General features: G+C 38.0%; 1 protein-coding gene across 3 annotated transcripts; it reads left to right on the top strand.

The window, feature by feature from the left end:
* Positions 1-678: 678 nt before the first annotated feature.
* On the top strand, positions 679-15,224 carry LOC120463365 (alpha-2,8-sialyltransferase 8E). 3 transcript variants are annotated; one of them, XM_089124154.1, is made up of 9 exons: positions 679-824; positions 7,098-7,178; positions 7,259-7,345; positions 10,067-10,211; positions 11,853-11,965; positions 12,239-12,282; positions 13,256-13,388; positions 13,679-13,756; positions 14,241-15,224. In XM_089124154.1, exons 1-9 carry the CDS (start codon positions 718-720, stop codon positions 14,731-14,733), a joined length of 1,281 nt encoding a protein of 426 aa, XP_088980280.1. In that variant the 5' UTR covers positions 679-717; the 3' UTR covers positions 14,734-15,224. The 3 variants fall into 3 exon arrangements, with proteins under 3 accessions (XP_088980280.1, XP_088980281.1, XP_039508338.2); XM_089124155.1 differs by lacking the exons at positions 7,098-7,178; positions 7,259-7,345; XM_039652404.2 differs by lacking the exons at positions 12,239-12,282; positions 13,256-13,388.
* Positions 15,225-15,313: the final 89 nt, after the last annotated feature.

Genomic DNA, 15,313 nt, shown 5'->3' with positions numbered 1-15,313 from the left:
TCTGGTAGAGACTTTGCCAGCTTCAATGAAAACATGATGCAATTTCTGTAAAACTGCTTTGAAACAATAGCCTATGTAGGCCTATACGAATACATTTGAATTTAATTGAATTGAAGAATAAACCTGTCCTGCTCAGCCAGTTTCATTGAAGTTCTGAGACAAGACCCTGCCTGAACATGCAATACCATGTGTTTCACAAACAGAGAAAGTTTTCACATCATGAAAGAAAGGTATGTATTCCTTTTTGTTCTCACTGACGCTCAAAACGTGACGCCGATGGATTTGCCCCTCCTCGCAGTGAATGAATGACTACCGGCCCATGCAGCGGCGGTGTGAATAATGTGAGTTCTCTCAGATCCCCTGTCCTCTTGAGTCCAGCTCCCGCCAGTTCATCAAGCTTGCCGATGACAGAGTTCTGGTTTGTATCAGTTGATTATAAAACAGTCATAATCCACTTGGTTCTGAAAAATCTCTGTTGACATTGAAGTTATCAAGCTTTCAGCATTGATTGATAAAATGGGGTTAAATTACTTATGCCCATTCTTTAAGTCTCAGTAAAAACAGTGTGTGTGTGAGTGAGAGTGAGAGTGTGAGTGTGTGTGTGTGTGTGTGGTTGGAGCGTGTGTGAGAGTGAGAGAGAGAGAGAGAGAGAGAGGTCGATCCAGGGTAAAAGGCGACACACGCACACGCGCGCACATTGTAGCCTATGTTTCTCCGATGGCATCGGCGTGTCTCCAGTGGATCTTCACACTGTCGATGGTCTTGGTCATCTTTCAGGGTGTGTGTGTGATGTTTTACTACACAGCCGACACACACTCGTCCAGGTGAGCGCTTAATCTCGATATTTAATTACTATAATCGCTTTTTAAATGAATTCCAATCGGGCTCCGTGTTGCTGTTTTTTTTTAAGTGACCAAGTAGCCTAAGTCTAAGTTTTTTTTTTTTTTTTTTTTTTTTAAGTTTATGCCTAGTTAAAGATTTGCGTGTTAATAAGTGAGTTGTTTTATTCTACTTGATGACAGATACATGTGCACGGCGTCATAAAGTTGTTCAATTGTTTTCTGAGGAGTCTAAGAAACGCACAAGTGATATTTAATTGTCATTATTTCAGATGAAAAGGTCGTTATAATTTTAGTCGGAATAGGAATGTTTTAGATGTGTTGTGCTGGAGTAGCCCAGGCTGATCATGAGTCAGAGAAGCTGTTTCACAAACCTTTCCCAGATTACAAACAATCATTGAGTAAATCAACTTTCCGTTGTCAACATTAAGTCATTTGATCAACATCGAATCGTTTTAATAACAACATTGAAATCCTGTCATTTGATCAACGGAATTTCAATGGTATTTCAAATATTGAAACAGTGCTGAAATTTCAACTGAACTAAAGATCAACGTGATTTCAATGGAATTTCAATCGTTTTTAAATGTAATGCCATAAGTTAAATAAATTAAATAGCATGCTTTATCTACAGCCAGGATGTTAATGGGACATTTGAAATCTTGTATAAAACACTGAACACACCATGTTGTTCCAATATCGGTGCCATCAACATTGATAACATCAGGTTTTCACGATTTCAATCTGCATAAAACAATTATTTGTTAAATGTGTATGCTACATATTTGTATTTGAAACGTATTTACTTAAAGGAGCAATGTGTGATTTTTAGCGACATCTAGTGGTTCGGTTGCGAGTTTGCACCAGGTTTGCACTAAGGGCTCAGCCCACTGCTCACCCCTCCCTTTCGAAGAAGCTACGGTTGCTAAAACGGGACAAACATCTCGTCGGCTGAGACAGCAGAGAATAGCCAGAGTAAGCCAAGAGTGTGTAACATTGTCACTGTTTCTGTACCACAGTCCATTATAAACCACATCATGGATACTGTTTACAAAGCCATAGTCAGGTGAGGATCAAGGGTTTTAATATATAATTTAATAAAATAATAATCAGCTGATTGTCTCACAAACGTAACCAGCAGCACATTTCTCCCCACATACTGTAGCAAACCCATAATACAGCGAGGGAGCAGCTATATATTTTTTCTAACAGGGTAGTAATAGTTTAGCTGGCTAATATGAGCTGTTACTGTGGCTGAGCTGGGACGCGTCCGCATCGCACGAGTCCAAAGGTCGGAAGTGCGCGCGCTGTTACAATCATGTCATCTCCGCATCCCATAGATACTATTTACTGCACACAATAGGCTTTTTTCTCTGATTTTGAAAACTCTTCGTGATCGACTTTAGTGATCTAAAAGTCTCTATCGACGGCTTAGTGATTCCTGTAACGTACTGTTTTACGGTCAATGACATGAATACTAATCATCAGCTGTCTCACGAACGTAACAGCACATCTATCCCCAACATAACAAACCCATAACACAGCGAGGGAGAACTAAGTTACATGAAACAATCCCAACTACATATTTTACACCACTCACAAGGGAAAAGTCACTACTCACGGAGTGTAAGGCTAGCTTCCAGCTTTCCGCTACTTCTCTTTCAAGGTAGTGATGAAACGCGTTCTGTAGCGCTGTTTGTTTGCGTTCGGCTACGGAATATGACGTCACAACATGGCGACCTTCATAGAAGGGGATTCCCGCGGTTATGGAGCTATTAATGTCTCATTCTAAGGTAATAAAAACATTACGGTTAATTAAGTAAGTTCTTTATACACCACTGAAAACATAGTTATGGATGTCATATTGCATTTCTGTTAATAGATACTCAACTTTTTTACACATTGTACCTTTAAAAAAGGAAATGCTGTAAGATATGTTTGGCGCAATTCCACATAAGGCCAGTTGGTGTCACCAACACAATTATAATTGTGTGTGTGTATGTGTGTGCGTGTGCGATAAGGCATAGTTAGCGAGTCCAAATATCTACACAAGTATAGTAATATAATTAAATTTTGATCTTGTCGATTTTTCTTTTTGTATGACATGTAGGTTTCGTGTAATAGGACAGAATAAACTGTCAGGAATGGAATATCCCTTGAGAAACATGAAAACCAATCAAATTTACTTATACTCGCCTTATTTTAGAATTTCATTTTCTTTATTATCCATTGGAACCCGGTGGTATTGTAAATATCCAGCCCATACTGAGAGATCTATCAGTAGCCTATTGATGATTGTAAGTGTAATTAAGTCAACCAGAAATATATTGACTTTATTATAATCCAGTACAGACAAGAGTCCAGATCCAAACAAGTAAATCCAAGAACAAGAACCAAACGAGAAACAAGCAAAACAGACTTCTTGAAGTGGTGTGACATACAGCAAGGACTCATGACAAACACTGAAGCACACACATAATTATGGTCATATAATTAGAATATCAACTAAAAGTTGATTTATTTCAGTAATTTTATTAAAAAAGTGAAACTATACTCATTACATGCAAAGTGAGAAATCTCAAGCCTTTATTTGTAATAATTTTGATAATTATGCCTTGTGAAAACCACAAAACCTTTTCATGTAATATACAAGTTTCCTTTTAACGGAATAACTGAAATAAATCAACTTTTTGAAGATATTATAATTATATGACCAGCACACAAATATATGCATACATCTTGCCCAGACTTCAAAACAATGCACAACCACAAAGTTCATAAATATTTTATTTAACATTTAGTGGTTGTAAAAGAAAAAAAGAGCGTTTGTCATAATGTCAATGGTTCCCTTTACATCTCTCTCTCTCTTCCTGATGGATAAAGTTTTTAATTTGTTTTATTTGGACATGGATTATTCAAATAAAAGGAGGGGTTGTGAAAGTTGTCCCCTGTTGTCCTCTACTGAATGACACTGGTTTGATGTCCATCAATGAACTTGATGAGATAATCCAAAAAAAGTGTTAATTTTGGACATGTTGTGTAAGGGAGGCCAGCTAGCTGCAAGTAAACCTCACTCCTCTGATCTCAATCGGTGCTCTAGTCTAGACAGGCACTAGTGGCTGCAGTCTTTAGCCTCCTTGTTAGAGCGCCTGACTCTCATGCCGGAGACCTGGGTTCGAGGTCCGTTCGGAGCGGGTTAAGTGGGTTACACATGTGATACCCATTTCAGCCAGTAGGGGTAAAGGAGAGGCTGTTAAAGACGCCCACTGAGGCCCCCTACCGAACTGCACTGGTCTTATGTCAATAGGCCCTTTAAAATGAAAAAGCCATTACAAAAACACGCACTGCATTTTCCTTAAAAACGAAGAAAAAGTGCACTTTCCCCACGCTCCCTTACTCGAGCTTTCCCGGCCAAACTCGCATTGCGGCGCTTTTGAGGGGCAGTGCTTATTATATAGAGCTAAAATACGGAAAATTAAGCTTCTCAAACATTGTTAGCCTTGCCTTTTACCGGCAATAGGGTTTAAATAATTGTTGGTCAAGTCGTTTAGGAGGTTTTGCCATTTTTAAAGGTGCCATCTAACATCATAAATCAAATCCTACTCCATGTTCCATAACAGATGGGGGCAGTATACCTCCAAAAAATGACTTGTGCTCCTACCATCGCGCATGTTATTCAAATCATTTGACATGATAGTAAAAGGTTGGAAGACCGCAGTTTCACGTGGAACATTTGGAGATTTTTAGAGATCAGAGACTCAATGAACTAAACGCTATGAATCTCAACACTAAATGATGAAGACCGCCTCATAGATCTCAAAAACAAGCTGGTGCATTTCGACGGTATGGGAAAATAAAAGCTTGGGCAATTATTTGAAGTTTATGGTATTCGTTTTGTTCATATTACACTTTTATTGTTAGTGAATTAATTTGACAGACAGCATTCGCTGATGTTGATCAAGCTAGCGCCGTGAATTCACCGTGAGACACACGCAATTGACACTTAGCAAGCAGGTTAGTTAAGCTCTCAGATTCTGTCAATTATATTACGCAATTCAAAGAATAAATACCGTTTTGGCGCTTGTACATGTTACACTACAGATCCCTAGCGCACGTGAACCGATCGTCTCTACTAGCTTGAAAAAGAACATGAACACTGGTGAAAGATACAGTATGCTACAACTTACCAAAATGTATTCCTCATGCATAATGTCGACCAATCATTTTTTGAACTTTTCCCTGAACTGAAATGTAGTAATTGGCTGTATTTCCACACGACTGACATCAGGTTCAAGTACACACAAGCCGGCGCGAGCGCGACTCACTCGTCTATTGCAGTTTGGCTGGTGCTAACGTTGCCCGTCCGCATACCGCCTCCCATGGCCGGAACTGGTATTACGATACCTGCCGGGCCGGGGCTAGTAATTTAGCATGCTAATTCAGGTTAATATCTCGGCAGCACTATAACTTATCTAATCTTTGCACTTATTTCTTCTCATTCTTTTGATGCGTGTAGCTCATTTTTCGTATATTGTTACCTCAATTATTACATATGGCACCTTTAAGCGAATCCGGGGAATGAAAACAAAACTAAGTTGCATTCTCACCTCAAGGCGTCACCTTTGACCATGCTTCAATATTTGACGTTTTAGGTGCCCTTTAGCGTCACTTGCATGACGCGATCCTACAGCGTCATCTAACTGACGCTAAAGGAAAGCGTCAGTTAAGCCTAGTTCACACTACGTGATTTTAAGCCCGATTTAAGCCCGATTTGCAAATCGTTGAGTCGCCGACGAGTCAGGGTGTTATCGCGTGCAAATTGCGGGCGATTAGCGGACGATTAACGCTCGCCAATCCGTTAGTGTGAAAGAGCCAACAACACATCAAAGACAGCTCGCAGACAGGTCACCGAGCTCAGAAAAATATCTAGCATGCTAGATATCTCGAGCAGTCGCGCGACTCAATCTCAGTGATGTCATGAGTACAGCCAATCATAGCAACGCATGGGTTGAGGACACCAGGTAAATCTTACTTTTTCTTTTTTGCATTTTTTTTTCTCAGAGCAGATCGTCGAGCAAACAGTGTGCAGCACTAGTTTCTGTCTGACGTCCATATTCGCGTGTTGTGTTCTTCTCTGCAGTTTCGCGTCATTTCTGGTTCGTTTTATTGCGTGGTTTTTCGTGACAAAACATGGTTTCTAGTCCAGATAGAATCGTGTTGATGTCAACTCGTTATTTGTTTGATTATTTTCAGGATTTAGACCGTACTATAGAAACAGCTCTCATTGAGTCACAAATGATATGCTCTTATCATCCGATCGTGGTTGTATCTCTATGTAGTGCGTTGTTAACTCGTGTAGTGAGTTACCTCCTGTTGTGGATCAATCACGTTGTGTTGTGTGGTGTGAACAGCTAAACAACTTGAACACTCATGATTTCACTGAGAGCAAGTCATGTAGTGTGAACCGCATAGTTCAGCCCGACATTTTAAAATCATGTAGTGTGAACTAGGCATTAGAGGACGCGGTTAGGTTTAGGTCTGGGGTGGGGGTAGGGTACACGCGATCCTAGGGCGTCACCTGACTGACGCTAAAGGGCGCCTAAAGCGGCTGGTCCAACAGGTTAGCTATCTGCAGTTTTGATCCTGTTGATCATTTAGCGTGTGTGCTTGTCATTTTCACATTGCCACACACACAGACATTCATGTAGTGTCACTGTGTGTTTGTGTGTGTATTTTGTTTCAACAAAAGGAAATTCAACAGTTGCCAGTATTACCAGTATATCTACCAGTATTATTATAAAACATAAAAATTATAATCGTAATATAAAAATATATCGGCGCAGGAATAGACTGAGCCTAGGTAAACCAACCCGGAAAACACTTTTCAGACTGGATCGAGATATCCAGCTTTATGAATGAATGAATGAGTAAGACTTAAAGCTCTTTCATATGTCTACTCAAAGCGGTTTACAATCATATCAGAGAATTATTTTTGAAAGCCCAGATAAAAGTTAAAAGCTATCATTTTTTGTTGATCCATGGCAGTTCGACTTCACAAGTGCTTTTCTTTAAACACACGCTCGCCGACTGTTATGAATGCACACGCTTCTATAGAAGACTGTATTATCCTAATCTTATGTATAATCTTTCGACTTTTTTCAAACTCTCGAAATGTATCGACTTTAATCTCGAAAATGCTAGATTACTTTTTAACAAAAAAACAAACAACAAAAAAATGACATGCTCTTCTTCTTTCAGAGATGCGATCACAAAGGGGTTTCTGAGGCTGCACTGTGAAAAACTCAGACGCAAGTTTTCAATCATCAAATCGGCCAAAAGGTGCGTGAGAATGAAGATCAACCAGCGATCCTATTTCGCAGAACTGACCATTGAATGAAATGTCTTTGTTTCCCTCTCAGTATAAATTTCGAAAGGTTCACGGAGGAGCTGTCAGATTACACGAGCTGCCCGTACAAATCAAACCAAACTGAGCGGGAGCTGAACAGGTGTGTCTTTAACATCCTCACATTCATGCGTATGCGTTTGACAGGTCGTCAATCCCAGATAGCACAAGGGTATTTGATGTCCTATTTACATCTGGATGACGTATTTTAAAGAGTGTTTGCTCATCTGCAAGACGTCCATAGGACGTTTCAGATGTCAAATAGACGTCTTGCAGATGAGCAAACACTCTTTAAAATACGTCATCCTGATGTAAATAGGACATCAAACAGCTTTGTGCTATCTGGGAAGTGACTAGCATAGCATTCAATGTTGACATTTTGTCAAGCTGCAATCTGTTGTATTTTCTTGGAATTATGATCTTGGCATGATGATATAGCCGATAAGGCCTATAAATGCAGTCCATTTACCATATAACATTAAAAAAGAAAAGAAAAGGAGAACAGGATCCAGAGCATGAGGTTACAGAATTTTTTTTTATTGTAGTAAATAACATCTTCAGTTACATAAAGTACAGTAATGCAATATCTAATATAGTAATTGCAAATAATAAAGAGAAAATAGGATGTACCTTCTGTATGAATGTTAAGTGCTGCTATGTATAATCCAAGGAATGAAGAACAGGACATGGTGTATAACTGTTCTCCTGTATTTTACTTGTTTTATTGTATGTAGCGCTTTGGGTTTTAGAAAAGCGCATTATAAATGAATTATTATTATTATGTTTTAAAGTTAGTCCATAGGCTAGAGTATGGTACTTTGTATACTGTGTGACAAAATATGTTGCACACACACACACACACACACACACACACACACACACACTATCCACGAGATTATGTCACTGTAGCTTGTGAACATCCCATTATCTGATTATTATTTGCGGTCAGAGAACACCATTAGCTCACACATCTCTTTAATGGTGTGCTGGATATTGAAGTGTTAGTTAAAAATAAAGGTATTAATAACAAACAAACAAATACTTTAAATCAACATGAAACCATATTAATAAATATAAATAAATGCAATATAATTACAATCATTTTCCTTTAGGTATGACTGTATGACAGAGACCAAAGTTTTGCGTTGGTGGTTGAGACCTCAAACAAAAGCTACAGGAACAACTTGTCCGCTCAGTTGCTTTTGTTTCTTTATTCCTCTGTCTTTGTCCTTCGACCAATGAGTTTTTGAGCAGCACTGGTGCATATCGACAGAAACTAAAAACAAAAAGGTTTTGTTGAATTTTACAATGCTACTTTCCTAAAAAATGTGTCGTACATAATTGTTAGCATGATTATCTTGTTTCATTGCGTATTAAGTCCATATTTATAGGCTGATATTTGGAGAGATTAAAACAAAAACGGGTATGAAAAAATGTTTGGTTTTTAACTTTTTATTCTTTGAAAAAGTGTCTTCAGCTCATCACTGACGGGAGGGCTTGGTTCATGACAACTTAAACTATTTGCTTTTTGGATTGTTTTTTTTTTTATCATTGCTTAAAGAATATTCGAACACATGCAATCTCTCGTTCTGATCGCAGAGAGAGAGAGAGAGAGAGAGAGTTTATCTAATTGCGTAGTATTAAGATGCTATAATTTAATGGCAGTTATTTTTACCTTATACTTTATGCTAACAGTAGTTCTTTAGAGCCCTCAGACAATGCGGTTTGTAACAAACATGTCAGTCTTTTTTAGACGCATACCATCACTTTTATTATTTAATGTTTTACCATACAGTTAGGATATGTGACATTTTTTATTTGACGATATTTATAGGCTACAGGTTTATTAAAAGTAGCTACCAATGTTTCATGTAAAATTCACTTTAAAGACATTAGCAGTTTCATTCATGTTGAAAACATGAAACGTGTCATAATTTAGTGGAAGATTGCTGCCATCAACTCCCACACAAACACTGTTGCTAGTGCTCAATGAATAGTTTGTGCATGAATGACATTTGGAACATGACATCACTGTTTTATCCTGGAATGCTGAGGGATGAACCCGTGTGACAAAGTTCCTTCACAACTTGCATTAAATCAATATCAATATATTAATGTCAATATTAAATCAACATACACACAAGGTCAAAGATGACTAGATCATCGAAAGGGCACGGGTGAAAAGTCACCATCATTCATTGTAACATAAGCTCAATCCTAATACTCCTATTTGAGCGACACGAACAACTTGTCCGTTCAGTTTCACATTCCTTTCGTTTCTTTATTCCTCTGTCTTTGTCCTTCGACCAAGAAGTTTTAGAGCAGCATTGGTGCATATCCCCCCGAAAAAAAAAAAAACCACCCACCTGTTTTTATTCAAATTTTGAGATATTGCTTAAAAAAATGTCAAGATGCGCATGAATTCTAAAAATGTGCATTAAAATGTATGAATGCAACTGAGGCGGATCTTTTTTTTTTGTTGTTGTTTTTTTTTTGTTTTTTAGCTGATAAATTGTGATGGAAACACATTTTTTTGAAAATAAATCCCTGGATGTCCCTCAGCGTCAGCTGTGATTGGATAACTGGAGTAACTAGAAAATAGGTGAAGGTTTGAAGAATTGTGCAAAACTGTAATGTGGCAGCTTTCTAAAAAACATGACATTATTGTTCGAGACACGGCGTTTAAAGAGACGAGCTGTTCAAACTGTTCAAACAATAAAGCTACTGAAGTGGGTCGTTTTAACAGAGATAACACTGACAAAGCTGATCATGCTACATTAATACTCATAAACTCTCTCTCTGTGTGTGTGTGTGTTTATGACAGAATCCGGTTGCAGTTTTGTTGTAACGCCACAGGATCATTCATCCTCACCAAACGCAACACAGCCATCAATCAATCCATCCAATATGAAACAAGCACAACAAAAACATACAAAATGAATGCAGCACTTCACAGTATGCTGCCTGAGGTGTGTGTGTGTGTGTGTGTGTGAGAGAGAGAGTGCGTTTGAGAATGCATGTGTTCGTCCGTGTTTGTGTGTGTGTGAGAGAGCGAGTTTGTGAAAAAGAGTGTGTGTGTTTTGAGCCGGACAATTTTGTCCGTTTTTGAGGAAAACAGCTGAGAAATCAAACTAGGTGAGGTTTTCTGATAATGATGACATGGGTATAAAAATGTACCCAGTATATGGCTTTATATATATATATTTACATACAGTATATATACATACAGTTGTGGTCAGAATTAATGGCACCCCTAGGGTATGATCAAAAATGGCTGTAAAAAAATAAATTGCATTGTTTATCCTTTTGATCTTTCATGAAAAAAAAACATACAACGATGTCAGGCACTGTAATTTGCTCTGGCCGCCTTTCCTGTTTGCAGGAGTGAAGAGATACTTACTAGACTGTACTCACTCAATGCCTGGCTAAGTTAGATCCGCAAAATAATATTGAATTCATAGACAATTAGAAAAGTTTTTGGGGCAGACCTGACCTGTTGAAAAGAGATGGTATTTGTGCTGCTCTTCTCTCTATGGCACATAATCTTAGAGCTCAAACATGACAGTCTGGGGCTCAGGTCAGGGAGCAGACAGACTGGCTAAACCGACCGTCTGCAAAAATAAATAAATCCCATCAAATAGAGACTCTTTCACCAAGATATCATCACATAGAGACTGTGTCTGTTCCCAGAATAAGGACATACAAAAAACTTCCAAACCCATTTAGGTTTAAAAATGTAATTGGTTCAACTAATAAAAAAACAGATAAATGAGCCACTGATATATTCGATCCCTTACTTCAAAAGCACTTATTGTTAATGATATGATTACAGATTATAACATAGATGTGCTGTGTTTGACAGAACACTTGGCTAAAACCAGACGATTAAATGAGTCCACCCCACAAGATTACGATATGATACCCCACAACATATAAACATGATCCTCGTCTGAAAGGCAAAGGTGTTGCTGTAAATTATAGTAATACTTTCAAAATTACTAAGAAGTCGACTTTCCAGTATAATTCTTTTGAAGTGTTTGTGCTTATGTAACACTATCTAGTGTAAATCATAAATCCAGTTTGAGAACAGTCCTTTGTTTAAAGTGCTATATAAATAAAGATGATGACTTGACAAAGAATCCGGTCCCTTTTGAAGCTCCAGTCGTGTCTGACATCTGAATATGCTGGAGTTTATGCTTGAAGGATCGAGGAGGATTTTTCTGTGGTGATTGCTCTTCTTAATTATTGCCCTGATGGTCAAAATGGGGATTTTCAACTCTTTAGCTATTTCTTTACAGCAACTTTCTATTTTGTAATGCTTAACTATCTTTTGAAGCACATCCGAAGTTTTTCTTCTCTCCATTGTGATGGAGGATTAAGGCCAAGCTTTCAATTATTTCACTTCAATGAAAGGTTAGATTTTTGCCATTTTTTTTAATGAAAGATTAAAAGGATAAACAAAGCAGATTTATTTTTTTTATTATATTTACCAGGGGTATGAGTATAACATTTTGTGTGATGAGTATATTTAAATATACAGTTTGTAAAAAAGTCCCCATGAACCACATATTTAACTGTGTGTGTGTGTGTGTGTGTGTGTGTGTGTGCAGGACATCCCCTGGTCCGGTCGGCGTCTGGGTCGGTGTGCTGTGGTCGGCAGCGGTGGGATTTTGAAAAACAGCAGCTGTGGACGTGAGATTGACAACGCAGACTTTGTCATTCGGTAAACACATCCCACACACACACACACACACACACACACACACACTATCCACGAGATTATGTCACTGTAGCTTGTGAACATCCCATTATCTGATTATTATTTGCGGTCAGAGAACACCATTAGCTCACACATCTCTTTAATGGTGTGCTGAATATTGAAGTGTTAGTTAAAAATAAATTTATTAATAACAAACAAACAAATACTTTAAATCAACATGAAACCATATTAATAAATATAAATAAATGCAATATAATTACAATTATTTTCCTTTAGGTATGACTGTATGACAGAGACCAAAGTTTTGCGTTGGTGGTTGACAGTGTTGGGAGTAACGCATTACAAAAGTAATACATTACAGTAACATATTACTTTTTGGTGTAACGCAGTAGTGTAAGGCATTACTAATCAATTTTCAGTAATATTTTACTCGTTACATGTTCAGTAAGGCTTGTATTACAGTTGTATTACAGTGTATTGTCTGCTTTTACTTCTTAAAGGCAACAGACTATGTGAAAGTTTTAAAGCAGTCTTTTAGTGCCAGTTTAGAGCGGTCGCGTCTGTAACATTGATTTTTCCTCATAATTGCGAACACGAAAACTAAAATAAAATGAATTTTTTAAGTTCTATGGAGACTGGAGAGCCAACCCTTCCTCATCCGATCTGCGCAGTGTAATTAACAGAATTACAAAAAAATATATTTTGCCTCCTATTTTTTTTGTCACGCATGAATGTGTGTCTTTTTCCTAATATTAAAAATAAAACATAGACTGATATTTGTCTAATGTCTGGAGTCCTTTAAGGAAGTAGCCTATATACGTTTCAATACAAACGTGATTTGCATGACTGCAAATGTCATGTCCATAATGCTGGACTTCCCCAATTTTAAATAGTTTATCCTCAACTAGTTTTGTGGTGTAGGTCTACGTATTTTATAATGTTAACTTCAAATAATACTAATAGCCTAATTTTAAGATAAGGTAGCATTGGATCTGGATGGTAAGGAGAATAACGCTGGGAGTTGGAAGACGTGTGTCGCGATTCTGTAGGTTTGTGGATGTGGCGAATTGCGATTTCGGTTTCATATTGCATATCGTTAGAAGCCCCAAAGTTAAGTTCTACTTCTGTAGTTATTTTGGTGAAAGTAACTCAAAAGTAATACATGAGTAATGTAACGCATTACAATTCTGAGACAGTAATATTGTAAGGTAATGAATTACTTTTAAATAACAGTAACAAGTAATACCTAATGTATTACAGTTTGGAAGTAACTTGCACAACACTGGTGGTTGAGACCTCAAACAAAAGCTACAGGAACAACTTGTCCGCTCAGTTGCTTTTGTTTCTTTATTCTCTGTCTTTGTCCTTCGACCAATGAGTTTTTGAGCAGCACTGGTGCATATCGACAGAAACTAAAAACAAAAAGGTTTTGTTGAATTTTACAATGCTACTTTTCTAAAAAATGTGTCATACATAATTGTTAGCATGATTTTGTCATTTGTCATCCAGACTTTGTCATTCGGTAAACACATCCCATCATTCTTTGCTCTCACACTGACCACAACATCATTATTCATCCATCCTTCCTGTTAAAGGAAGAAATAAGAACTGATAAGAATGTCAATTTTGTACCTTAAAATGCAATGTAAATCGCTTTGGATGAAAGCGTCTGCCAAATGCGTAAATGTAAATGTTGATGTTTTCTGTCTCTTTCAGGTTTAATTTGGCAGAGGTTAATGACAGTGATGTTGGACTGAAGACGGATCTGGTAACCATCAACCCCAGTCAGATCCGGTCAGTGTATACACACACACACACAATAAAAACACAGCTTTGATTATCATTTAAATTAAGACTTTTCAGATTCATCGGAGTTTTTTTTTTTATTGATTGTGCTATTCCTAAATAAAATTCTAACTTCCGCTTTAATGAAAACACATTCATTGTCAAGTCGAGTATATTTATATAGCACTTTTACTATTTTCACAATATAGATTGCATCAAAGCAGCTTCACAGTATCAATCAAAACATTATAACAACGTTTGTTTCTTAGTGGAAAAACATCCAGAGCTGATCAATGGTTCAGGATGTGTTTAGTCTGTATTGTATGTTTCTTAAATATGTATTCTGGTTAAATTGGGGCTTCCAAGTGCGACACATCATTTGTCAGTCGACATAACGTAGTATTGACTGACAAATTGGGCACAGAGACATATTTCCCTGCTGTATACATATGTGTTCTGTCAGTAGCATTTATTAAAAACTGTGTTTGTGTAGATACAAAGACCTGCAGAACAATCCGGATCCGTTGGTGGAGCGGGTCAGTGTGTACGGAAACGCCTCCCTCATTATTCCAGCCTTCGCCTACACCTTCTGCACATCAGTGTCAATCAAAGTGCTCAAAGTCCTCCAGCCAATCAGACCTCATCAGCCGGTGGTGTTCTTCAGCCCCTCTTACCTGCGGTCACTGGACCGGTTCTGGAAGGGGCGTGGCCTGCGGGAGACGCGCCTCTCCACTGGGTTTATTTTAATCAGCACTGCACTGGAACTGTGTGAGCATGTTCACGTTTACGGATTCTGGCCGTTCAGCAGCGACCTGCAGGATCAGCCGATTCCATACCATTATTACGACCTGAAGCGTCCGCACCCCTACATGCACAAGATGCCGGAGGAGTTTGTGCGACTACTGCAGCTCCACAGCCAGGGGGCGCTGACACTGCACCTGCTGCCCTGCGACTCGCCAGAGACGGATCGAGAAAATAATTTATAGGGTTTGCATGAAGACTATCCCAGATTGTTAACCCCTTAAGCCCTGAGGCCATTTTTAGAGTTTTTTGTCTGAGAAACACATAAAAGTAAAGACTCATAACTTCAAAACTCTAGCAAGGAGAGTCAAAAGGTTGGTATCGTTTGATAGAAAACTTTTCAAATTTTTTGAAAATATAAATTACATTACTCTTTTTAATCGTGAGCGACTGCTAAAAAAAAATTTTGTGCAATATTCTACGATCTGTTCATTTTTCACGTAGTTATAAGCGAAATACCAACGCGAGTGCTTCATCAGTATATACTTGGCCAGGAACGTCTGTGGTATTTTTGGTGTTAGGGCGCCACGGCGAATATCTTTAGATCTGATTCATGGAATACATTGAGTTTGGGTTCTTTTTAATCGTGAGCTTCTGCTGTAAATAACGATGTGCAATATTTCATGATTGATGTATGTTTCATGAAGATATGAGTAAAAATGCCAAGTCTAAACTACCTTCACTGTAAATGATTTCTGTTGTTTTCACAGGATTATACTGTTTTTCTCAACAGTTTCTTACTGTATAATCTATGTACAGTAAGTT

The sequence above is a fragment of the Pimephales promelas genome, chromosome 20, assembly GCF_988280905.1.
Source record: "Pimephales promelas chromosome 20, fPimPro1.hap1.1, whole genome shotgun sequence".
NCBI lineage: Eukaryota > Metazoa > Chordata > Actinopteri > Cypriniformes > Leuciscidae > Pimephales > Pimephales promelas.
This window is presented reverse-complemented; position numbering and strand designations above follow the sequence as displayed.

Excerpts from the sequence above, each read along its gene's own strand:
- LOC120463365 (XM_089124154.1), top strand. The coding sequence starts at position 718 with ATGGCATCGGCGTGTCTCCAGTGGATCTTCACACTGTCGATGGTCTTG. Across the intron at positions 825-7,097 it reads GCCGACACACACTCGTCCAG|AGATGCGATCACAAAGGGGT; the intron begins GTGAGCGCTTAA and ends TTCTTCTTTCAG. Across the intron at positions 7,346-10,066 it reads ACTGAGCGGGAGCTGAACAG|AATCCGGTTGCAGTTTTGTT; the intron begins GTGTGTCTTTAA and ends TGTTTATGACAG.